The 12089-nt window shown below is 36.2% G+C and overlaps 1 protein-coding gene across 1 annotated transcript in view; it reads right to left on the bottom strand.

Moving 5' to 3' along the window:
• LOC127840778 (tripeptidyl-peptidase 2-like) overlaps positions 1-11526 on the bottom strand; it is a 58691-nt gene extending 47165 nt beyond the window's left edge. Inside the window, 9 exon segments of the mRNA XM_052369190.1 lie at positions 655-731; positions 1308-1462; positions 3166-3231; positions 4332-4429; positions 5259-5383; positions 8412-8612; positions 9404-9532; positions 10765-10868; positions 11517-11526. Coding sequence (XP_052225150.1) covers positions 655-731; positions 1308-1462; positions 3166-3231; positions 4332-4429; positions 5259-5383; positions 8412-8612; positions 9404-9532; positions 10765-10868; positions 11517-11526 — 965 coding nt within the window.
• Between the last annotated feature and the right edge of the window lie 563 nt (positions 11527-12089).

Here is a 12089-nt window from a genome sequence, read left to right as displayed (position 1 = left end):
TTGAGTCCAGAATTATGTTCATGTAAACTGTACCTCATACTATCAATAAATAAAGTCATAGATAATAGAACAACAACACTGCTGAAATGAAGCTATTTCAATTAATAACAACCTACTATGAGCCTGCATTGAATAATTTCATGGGTCTAATTTCATGAATATTGTCAAATGTACTATTGATCCATGGTGGCCATGTTTGTTCAATCATCAATTGCATGGAATTGTTTCAAGCTTTAAAATAACTGCCCAGCCGGAATACCAACTTTTAAAATTGCTTTTTTCTAATGTATAGTAATAAAATCTACCAGAAATTTAAAATAAGAATAGCCCAGGCCAAAGTGTACTAGCCCCAGAATAACAGGCAATGACACATTTGAGTTGTGTTTTGAGAAAACTGGGCATAATTCATGTGCGTACAGTGTTGTCGCAGATAAGCCTGTGCAGTCTGCACAGGCTAATCAGGGATGACACTTTCTGCTTTTATGACATTTTTCGTTAAAATGAAGTCTATTCTTAGCAAAAATCCAATTTAGGTGGAAAGTGTCGTCCCTGATTAGCCTCTGCGGACTGCACAGGCTAATCTGGGACGACACTTTACGCACATGCATTATGCCCAGTTTTCTCAGAACACGACTCATTTCTATCCCTGCATACCCGGAGTTGGACCAGTGGGACGCCTCCCCATAGCTGTAGTTGACCAGGTCACAGCCATACTCCTTCACTTTAATCATCTGAAACAGGAAGGGTACTCTCACAATTCAACAACTTACATGGTATCTATGAGCAGTATTCTGAGAAAGCATACATTTAAGCCTTGCTTTAAGAAAACAGGGTTCAATTCATTTTAAAGTACATAACTTACTATGCAATCAACTCACGAACTTCAGGGAGTGCTTTTTTGTATGAAACGTACTAACAACAGGACATGTAATCTGATTGGCCAATTATTGGATGACATTTCTTATTAATGTGAAAAAGATTGAATTTTTCTTTAGCATCTATATGCACACATAAGAACCGTATAAATTACGACTGAAACTTTTCAATGCAACCTTTCCCACTCAGATGCAAAGTAATGGCTCAAGGCAACCAGCATAAAACCAGACCAGCCTGTGAGCATTTCACAGTCTGTTCATGTTTTATGCTGGTTGCTGCTCATTAGTATCTAAGGCTTGGAAATGAAGGCTTTAACACTTGAATCTAATAAGAAACGTTTTCAATTTCATTATATTTTCTAAGGGACTACAAAAGCATCAAAGAGTGTATCTAAGTGGTAAAGGGTTAATCCAAGCCCCATTCCCCCATACCGCTCTGACAAGGGCAGTGCCCGTTTCCATGGAGCCCAGACGTGTGTCTCCTATCTTGATGCCAATAATCTGGGCTCCTGGAGCCACTCCATTCCTCTCTGGGCTGTCTGGGAAGTTACCCGGGGCTATACAGGCAACATGGGTACCATGGGCACCTGAAGCAGGAATTAATACAGCAAGGGTTAAGTGGCAAACTGATGTATCAAGCCTTAATTGGTTCATCAAATGAAGTAAAACTGATATATTAAGCAGATTCCCTTGGTAGAAAACTAATCTCCCAACTGAAACATCATAACTAAACATTCAGGGGTTTTTCAGCACTGTCTGCGCCTCCGGAAAACGGAAGGCATTCCCAAAGCAATTGGACCTGATCCCAAAGCGAAATTAAAAACAACAAGGGACAAAATTGTCACAAAACCAGGTTTTCATTGTGAAAAAAAAATCTGATAAAGGGAGAAAACTCAAACTGAACTTTTGAAATGAACAAACAAAATTAACCCCCTTTGTAAGTTTGTTTTTAAAAAAAATCTATTTTTAGTCGTGGCGACCTTGACATTGGAGATATTGACGTGATTCTTTCTTGCGACACACCGTCCCATGATGGTGAACAAATGTGCCAAATGATTTTAAAATCTCACAATGAATGACATAGTTATGGCCAGGACAAGCTCATTTATGGCCATTTTTGACCTTTAAACTAAAAGTGTGACCTTGACCTTGGAGATATCGACGTAATTATTTCGCGCGACACACCGTCCAATGATGGTGAACAAATGTGCCAAATGATTTTAAAATCTGACAATGAACGACATAGTTATGGCCCAGACAAGCTTGTTCCGCCCGCCCGCCAGCCAGCCCGCCCGCATTTGCCAATCTAATAACCAGTTTTTTCCTTCGGAAAACCTGGTTAAAAATCCCAATTTCCAAAAAAAACAACCTTTTTTTTTTTTTTAGAAAGAAGTGTCTTATGAATAATGATTATTAGATTATTAATGTTCCAACTCGTCCAGCTGATGTGTATCATATCAACAAGCACTGCTGTGGTTGAGCAAGGATTCATCACCATGAACCTGCTGTGCTACCCATTACGCAGCACATTCACACAAACCAAACTTATACTCATCTGATGCTTACCTGCATTGAAGGTCTAGACCTGAATGACAAAACATTGGAGGAGCTGTGTGATGCTTTCAAAAACAGAAAGTAGAGAAAAATTATACTGTAACTTGTGTGACTAACCAGTGTTTGTTTTGGTCAAAAATATCTGCTATAAGTTTTTGACTGTACAGTTCTTATCTCAGAGTGCAACTGTAACTGAAAAACAAAATTGCAGTACTTGAATAAACGTTGAACATGCCCAATATTGCATGAGTTTATATAAAGAAGACAAAATAACAAATAAAAACAAATTTATTTGTTAATCCACTGACTTATTTAAGCATGATAAATTCACAATGTTTTCCCAAAATGAGCCGTTTCATTGAATCAAAAATTCCCAAAATGGACAATTTTGTCGATAAAAAATTCCTAATTTGGTCAGACTCCTTTTCCCAAAATAGGCAGAAAAACTCCTTACATTAAATTTCCCACATCAATTTAACATTTCACAGAGAGATGCTTTAATGTTTGTATAGCATAACAAGAAATGTATATGTATATAAAATAGAACGCATGAAAAACAAATGCAAAATAAATATATCTATTAGCTTCATAGAAATACCCTTTAATTGTTAAATGCACAATTGACTTGCCATTTGCATTAAAGACAAAAAGTGGTCGTTGGCAGAGTATAGTTTATATACAAGATCATACACTGAAACACTGCTTCACATGCAAAAATACTATACATATTCATTACCTGCGTTGGTGACAATTTCAAGAGTGTTGCCCTCATCATATATATTGACACTGTAGTTGAGCATATCTAAAAATGATAAACACAGATAAAACACAGATCAAAACTGCATGTTTTTACTGATGAATCACAGACCAATCTACCCAGCTAACAGATCAAAACAGCGCATGCAACTTCGCAGGCAAACGTTTGTCACCTAACTGTTTGGGTGAAATTTCCCTACAGAAACAAAGATTGGAACACAATTGTGAAAGTAATTTTTCCTTTAAGCATACCAACATTAATACTTGAAACTCATCAATGTTCATTTATTCAAAACTTCATTGCCTAAGCATTAAACAATATATGGAGAAACGAATTTCCTTCAACTTCAGTACTTTGACCCGTTGAGAACGTTCAGTAAGGAGTTCATGTCAACATGCTCTCATGAGTTATGACCCATAAGCCTGTAGTGAATATAATAACTAGACATTTTAAAATTGTAAAAATCAATGCACCTAACGTAACACGGTTGATGAAACTGTCTCCTTAGCCTGTATTCACTTAACCCTTTAAGCGCTGGAACCGAATTTTAAAGGCCTTTGCAAACAGTTTGGATCCAGATGAGACGCCACAGAACATGGCGTCTCATCAGGATCCAAACTGTTTGCTATTCTGATAGTATTCTTTGAAAAAAAATCAAAGAAAAAGCTAATTTTAGAAATTTAGCAGACGACATTTTAGCAGACGACAAATTTCCCAGCATGCAAAGAATGAACCCTTTCCCGCTCAGAAACAAAGTGAAAATGGCTGCATGCAACCAGCATAAAACCTGAACAACCTGCACAGTGAAAATGGCTATGTGAAACCAGCATAAAACCTGAACAACCTGCGAGTGACTCGCAATCTATTCAGGTTTTAAGCTGTCTGCTGCTGATCAGTACCTTAGGCTTGGAAATGATGCCTTTAAAACTTGAATCTAGAAAGAAAGGTGTACAATTTAATTGGATTTTCAAAGGTGTACAATTTAATTGGATTTTCAATGGGAATACAAACATGTCAAAGTGCATATCTGAGTGGTAAAGGATAATTAACAGTTATGTTAAAACATAGTTTAAGTGTCATCTGACTTATTGCATCTTAAACCCTTGAGCCATTCTCCATCCTCTAGTGCCCCTGTCCCTTCTTACCCTGCTTGGAAAGGGTCCTGTACTGCCTCTCCTCTCTGTAGCTTGCCAGCACTGCACAGGCTGACAGGTCACCCGTCTCACTGGTGTCAAGGCAGGCACTGCAACAAAAGAAGATCTCTCAAAACATGGTACTCACATTTATACAGGTATGTATAATAACCATCTGTTTTTTAATAAATGTTCTGATTTTCTGTCACCAGTAGTTGTGATTAAATAATGGGAAAACTTGTAGTGGAAGTAAAAATCGAATGTTAACATGCTGTCTGGGTGTTGTTAAGAAATAATGTTTTCAAATGGTTTAAAGCTTAGTTTTTAAATGGTTTAAATCTTAGCTTTAAACTTCATAATTTTAAGATGACATTCAGATTTCTAAAATGTCTAGGTGATCCCATAAGTTAAAATAAAGATGAATAAGGTTGGAGTTATGTCATGCATACAGTGGCGGTTTTGTACCAGTATATATGTGATTTGAATGACCTCATTTTGAGTAAAATACCTTCTTCTGGAATGTCCACATAATCCCTCAGGAGAGTTCAAATAATACTTCTAAACAAGAGATGTGTTTGTCAGAAACACAATGCCCTTATCTGCGCCACTTTGAAGCCATATATTTGACCTTTGACATTGACCTTTCACCACTCAAAATGTGCAGCTCCATATGGTACACATGCATGCCAAACATCAAGTTGCTGTCTTGAATATTGCAAAAGTTGTGACCAATGTTAAAGTTTTCGGACGGACGAACAGACTGACAGACAGACAGACGGACAGTTCAAAAACTATTTGCCACTCTTCTGGGGCATAAAAATACACCAAGTCATAGATAGGAAACAGATCCAAATGTGTATTGTTTTTAAATATTCTGATATATTAAATCTGAAACAAAGTACCGTAAATTAATGTTAGACATCACTATAGTGAGCATACCACCATGTTTCTCCATCGTTGAACACAACGCAGTCATACACGGGGCCACAGTCATTGTACTTCTTATCCAGGTCAGTCATTACGTCCAACACCGCCTGAAGATTCTCCCGCTCCAGCTTCTGTTCCTGAGAAAACAATATGAGCGTTCTGGGAAAACTGGGCTTAATGCATGTGTGTTAAGTGTCATCCCAGATCAGCCTGTGCAATCCGCACAGGCTTATGAGGGATGACACTTCACCCCTAAACTGATAAGAGGAGACTTCCTTAAAATAGAAAAATACCATAAAAGCAGAAAGTACCGTTCCTATTTGGAACGATCCTTTACCCAAATTCATTTAACCCAGTTTTCTCAGAATGTGGCACATGTATTTATGTATTTTATAAATACACATAATGTTGCACTCACAGCACATATAATTTTATTGTTCCCAGTGATCAAAATGAGCACAACCCAATAACCCATGCACTTGTAACCAGACTTACATTCTCTGCCTAAATATTTATACCAGCAGGACAATAACCAGTTCTGCCAGGGCTGCCCACCCAATGTTTTTCCACAGTTTTGCCAGGGCTGCCGACCCAATGTTTTTCCACACTTTATGTTCAGGAACATGTTAGTTTTTTCCAGATAATCTAGAAGCTTTACTGAAATTGTATGGTCAATTTACTAGTGGACTCAATCTAATGATCATCCCTAAATCATAGGTCCTACCTTGTCTAAGGCTGCTCCATATGATGACTAAGATCATAATTATTTACTTGATCCTGATTGTTGAATAAAAATCTTGTACAATTTTCTTAGTTTCAAGTGATAGAATAAGATTCAAGCCTTATCCCTTTGTGCTATGAGAGTTAGCAAATGGTTCAGCTCTTGCCTCAATGTTAACACAACAGGGGACAAAAATTCCACTCGTCCGCTCGTATTGACGAGTGAAATCTTGAAAGGACGAGTGAATTTCCCTAAAGCTCTCGTCCTACAGGACGAGTGAAAAAAAACTGATGTTAAAATATATATTTTCTGACCAGTAAGACTCTTTTTTCATTAGATAAAATCATTTCTTAAAGCATATCTATTCCAAAAGTAAAACGATAATGAACCAGAAATCGTAATTGAAAATTTCATACAGCAGGTGCGCGTTGTTATGCGAGACTGTGTCCCGAGTAAATATTGGCTTTTTGGTGTAAACTTTGCGGGTCCATGTTGACAGGGAACCATCTGACTTCATTCACTGTAAGTATTGATTTTTTTAAAGAATTATTTTACTGCGAAGTACGGTTTTAAACCAGTCTGAATTTCATCTGAAAAATGTCTGAGCACGCAAGCATTAGAAAAAGGAAAAAACAAATTTGTCTTCATTTATTTATTTTGTGTTCCTCATAAATAAAGTAAGTTAACATTTCTTCTGTGATCAGCTGGCATGAATAACTAAGTAAGCAGCATTTTAGCAGTGATATAGGAAACATTGTTAGTCATATCAGTCCTTTGCAATCTTTCTTTCACACATATTTGAAGGACAAGTGCATGTGTTTGCAGGACGAGTGAAAATTTTAATGCACTTGTCCTGCAGGACGAATGCAATTTATAAATATTTTTGTCCCCTGCACAACTACTTCTGAAATCCATTAACAATATCAGCTTATATTGATTAGAATTGTTCACCTTATTTTTCATTAAAAACATATTCACCAACAAAACCAATATCAACAAGAAACCGTCAGAGACGGGGGATGCTCCCCAAATGTTTTTTTTGTCACAATATTGCACTTTATATTCAGATAAAAGGAAATGTCTTGAGGGGCATAACTTTAGACAAAAAAAAACGATGGATGGTTTAGCAACTTAAAAATTTCAAAGGGCCATAGCTCTCTAAATAAATCATCTAACCAGAACCCACAAATAACATGCGCATCTCCTCAAGGTAGTTAAGCTTCCAATAAAGCTCCATTGAATTCCAGTCAGTAGTTGGGGAGAAATAGCCTGGACAAGAATTGCACTATATGTACAGTTTATAGAAAATTTCAAAGGGCCATAACTCTGTGAAAAATCATGCGACCATAGCCGGCTGATAATATGCACATCTCCTGTTGGTAGTGAAGCTTCCCATAAAGTTTCATTGAATTCCCGTAATATGTTGCTGAGAAATAGCTCGGACAAGAATTGCACTATATGTACAATGGAAAATATCAAAGGGCCATAACTCAGTGAAAAATCATCCGACAAGAACAGGCTGATAATATGCACATCTCCTCTTGGTAGTGAAGCTTACCATAAAGTTTCATTGAATTCTTGTAATAAGTTGCTGAGAAAAAGCTCGGACAAGAATTGCACTATATGTACAATGGCAAATTTCAAAGGGCCATAACTCTGTGAAAAAGCATCCGACCAAAACCGGCTGATAATATGCACATCTCACCTTGGTAGTGAAGCTTCCCATAAAGTTTAATTTAATGCCGGTCATTAATTGCTTAGAAATAGCCCGGACAAGAATTGCACTATATGTACAGTTAATGGAAAATGTCAAAGGGCCATAACTCTGTGAAAAATCATCCGACCGGAACCCGCTGATAATATGCACATCTCCTCTTGGTAGTGAAGCTTCCCATAAAGTTTCATTGAATTTTGGTCATTAGTTGCTGAGAAATAGCCCGGACAAAAATTGTGCACGGACGGACACACGGACGCACTATGCTCCCCCCAAATTTTTTGGGGGAGCATAAAAATACAAACAAACTCATGACACAATTTTAGGCATCAAGCCATGTATCAAATTGATGTCATAAAAATCAATTTAATGTCACCAAATTTAACATTAATGTCAATTGAAATAAATTTTCATTTCCCAGAAAATTTGACCACAACTAAACTTATGCTTAGGTCAATATTCTGACTCAACTTTTAGTTTTTTCTCTATTGTCAAGATGATTTTGACAATCATGCTCAATTTGGTGTTTACAATAATAGCTTTTGCCTTTTGAGTTTGTAAAGGAATATGTGAATATTCTTATGGCTGATATTTGAGATTGTGCCTACGCTGACCAACATTCTCAATACTCAGATGAGTGGATACTCAAATATCAACTTCTGAGTTGAGCAAACATGTTTATTATTATGTTATTATATTAATTAGACTGGGCCCAAGACACTCCTCTTACCTGACTAGGATAAGCGTGCGCAGCATCAAAATCTTCCAAGGCCTTGGAGGCCTGCGCCATGGCCAGTCGACTACTGGCATCCCAGGTGGCCTCTCTGTGTTCCTTGACGATCCGATCACGGAGGAGGCGAGGGTAGAGCTCATAGCCGACCTTGAAGCCGAGGTGTACTTTACCCCCTGCTATGTTCCAGTCCTCGGGAATCTGTGGGCATTAACCCTATACAACTAAGATACACTTTTTGACACATTTGTAGTCCTTAAGAAAATCAAATTGAATTTAAGATCTTTCTTAATAGATTCAAGTTTTAAGGCCTTGCTAATAACGCTAAGATACTAAAGAGCAGCAAACAGCGAAAACTCCTGAACAGATTGCAAGTTACTTGCAGGCTGTTCTGGTTTTATGCAGGTTGCATTTATCCATTTTCACTTTGCCTCAGAGCGGGAAAGGGTTTACACAAAAGTGTATTGGCTGTTGGAACTGAATGCATTGACTGAGGTGTGGGTGAATGTTTTCTGTGTAGGATACAAATTTGAATTATGAATTATATGTTCAATGCAATTTATTATTTCTTAACAGCAGAGTACCAGTAACTGTTGAAATAGTACCTCTTACAAAGTTTTAAATGGCTTTTATTTCAACCAAAAAGCAAGTGAAAGACGTGTCAGTAATGTCAAAGGAAAGATATTATTCTATCAATAATATTATTTATTATCTATTTAATTTAAAATATCAATGTTATTAAACAGTGATCTTAATCAGCAGGCAAGCTCTGAACTGATAAATCTTTAACGGGGCTTCCTAACATTTTCAGTTGCACAAGGGCTGGCTAGGTAAATTTTCTGGTTCTTTAGACTTCAAGTCGAGATATAAGAAGTCAGACTTGTCGGTGGAACTGCTAATTTCAATCCCTGAATTCATAACATAAACATTTTGTGCGTTATACAGCATTTCTAACCAAAAACTCATATACAGGTTAACCTTAATGAACTTACCACTAAAGTCCTTCCAGTCAAGCCAGTGACCTTTCCATCTTTTACCTCGGCCACTGTGGAAGTGTCCACATCGCCTGAACCAGAGGCGTCTATGAGATCGATAATCTTAGCCTCACCAGTGGATGTTACCTTGACGAAACATTTCATATTTAACACTGAGGAAGAAAGCAAGTTGAGAACATTACGGAACACAAATAATTCACACACACTAATGCTATAGAAATCAAATGTAACAAAAAAAACAACAAGCACATATCTTAAATCAAAGGAAAAATGCAGAAATGCACCTATGGAAATAATGGTAGAAAGTTTATCATCATGGACAAATCATCTTTAGAACCTCTTAATTTTTGACTCGTCAATTTGACTCAAATATAATGTTGAAAATAGTGAAACATATTAATATGTACTCTATTTGATAAATGACTTGTTTCTACATGGCTGGCAAGTTTAATTGCTATGTAAATCCTCTTTTGATAACAGATTTTTGCAAGTTTCCAGCACATCCATATCATGTGAGTACCTGCTTTCGAACCCTTCAGTCATCAGTGTACAACATTAAAAATAAATTAGTCACATGTTTTGACCATGGCCACATGACTTATTGCAGCAGCCGAAATGTGTAAATTGTCAAGCAAAGTTGAGAACAAAAATTAGACCATGTTTTTATTGTTTTTTAAGGAAAATCCTTATATATTGCGTGTTTTATTATTAATCTACTTATTCCTCCTGTTTTTGACGCATTTTTGACAATTTGCCGCTACGCACAAGTCATCGTAAACAAATTACTTATAAACAAAAAACGATGACATAGTGCGCGTGCACGCATGTGCTTAAAATGCAAACAAATAAAGGGTTCAAAAAGAGGTGAGGTTCAAGAAGAGGTACTTAAACAATAGATTCCAAAAAGAAATTAGATATTTTATTTTCTTAAATCAAAACACTCACTAATAAGAAAAATATTTTCAAAATATTGTTTATGGGTGAACATCAACCAAAATAAAAAAATTAATTACTTGTTAAATATTTTCAATAATTATAAGAAAAATATTTGCATTAAAACATGTTTTGCACTAGGAGTCTGGGCAAGAAGTCACATGATTTTGTTTCATGACATAAGATCCGTAGTATATTTTGTTCTAAATAGAACTGGTTTGTATTCTCATTATTCTGGAAAGAGCTTATGTTGAGAATCAACTTTCTTCTTGATATTTTAAATACCTCTGATTAATCAAAATCCATACAACTGATGCAAATGAGTCTACGCAACAATCTTACATCAGATTAGCAAATATGAAAATATAGTAGGATGAAACCATTGTTTAGAATGACAATTGCATCCTTAGTTTTAATCGAGTCACCTGCAATCCTGGGGCACCTGGGTCAACACCTGTATCAAGAATGGCAATAAGAACATTCTGCCCATCAAAATCAGGATACTTTATAAGGGCATTATTTGAACAAACTTGGTAGAGGACTATAAGATGCTACTGCATACCAAATTTGGTAGCCATAGTCCGAATGGTTTTCGACAAGAAGATTTTTAAAGATATCACAAAATAGGTGCTTTATAAGCGTTAATTCAATTTTGTGACCCCTCGGGGCAGGGTCCAAGTTGACCCCAGAGGCAATATTTGAACAAATTTGGTAGAGGTTTATTTTAGATGTCACTACATACCAAATTTGGTAGCTCTAAGCCCAATGGTTATGGACAAGAATTTTTGAAGTTTTCACAAAATAGGCGTTAAATAAGCATATGTTCAATTTTGTGACCCCCAGGGCAGAGTCAAATTTGACCCCAGGGGCATAATTTGAACAAATTTGGTAGAGGACTATTAGATGTCTCTACATACAAAATTTGATAGCCCTAAGCTCAATGGTTATGGACAATAAGATTTTGAAAGTTTTCACAAAATAGGCCTTATATAAGCAAATTTTCAATTTTGTGATCCCTGGGGCAGGGTCAAATTTGACCCCAGGGGCATAATTTGAACAAATTTGAAAGAGGTTCACCCCAGGAACATTCCTGAGAAATTTCATCAGAATTGGACCAGTAGTTTAGGAGATGTTTAAAGGAAAAGTTAACGCGCGGACGGACGCACACGCGACGAACACAGGACCATGACATTAGCCCCGCTCGTCTTTGACCAGTGGAGCCTAAAGGATATTCGGCGTATATCCTGATTTTGTAATATAGTACGAAAAATAACAATTTTATTTGATTCTGTAGTAGAAACAAAGAAGAACCCTTTTCTTTTCAAAGTAAAAGTTTTATAATTATTTGTATTTTATTTTTTACATTTTTTTATTCAATATAGTACATACAATGTATACATGTATATGATCATACAACAAAGTGATTGTACAAAGCAATAAAGTTCAGACATGTTATACAAGATATGCTAATATATATACTTTTTTTGGTTTCCTTAAGAGTAAGAAAAAAAAACAAAAAAAAACTAAAATATGTTTTTTCTTTGGTTGTTTGTGATAGGTGTTGTTTTTTTTCAAAAGAGAAAAGAAAAGAACAACAGAAGAACAGTTATGAAAAATGATGAGTTGTATAAAGTGGGAAGAAAGCATAATGGACTTGTGTGTTTTGTTGTATATTCACAATGATCTTATAAGATTGAAAAAAATATACACAAATATTTTAGAAAGATAAACTAACATTAGAGTAAAATGT

This window comes from Dreissena polymorpha, chromosome 8, assembly GCF_020536995.1.
Source record: "Dreissena polymorpha isolate Duluth1 chromosome 8, UMN_Dpol_1.0, whole genome shotgun sequence".
NCBI lineage: Eukaryota > Metazoa > Mollusca > Bivalvia > Myida > Dreissenidae > Dreissena > Dreissena polymorpha.
Note: the sequence above shows the minus strand (reverse complement) of the source record. Positions and strands in the feature narration are given on the sequence as shown.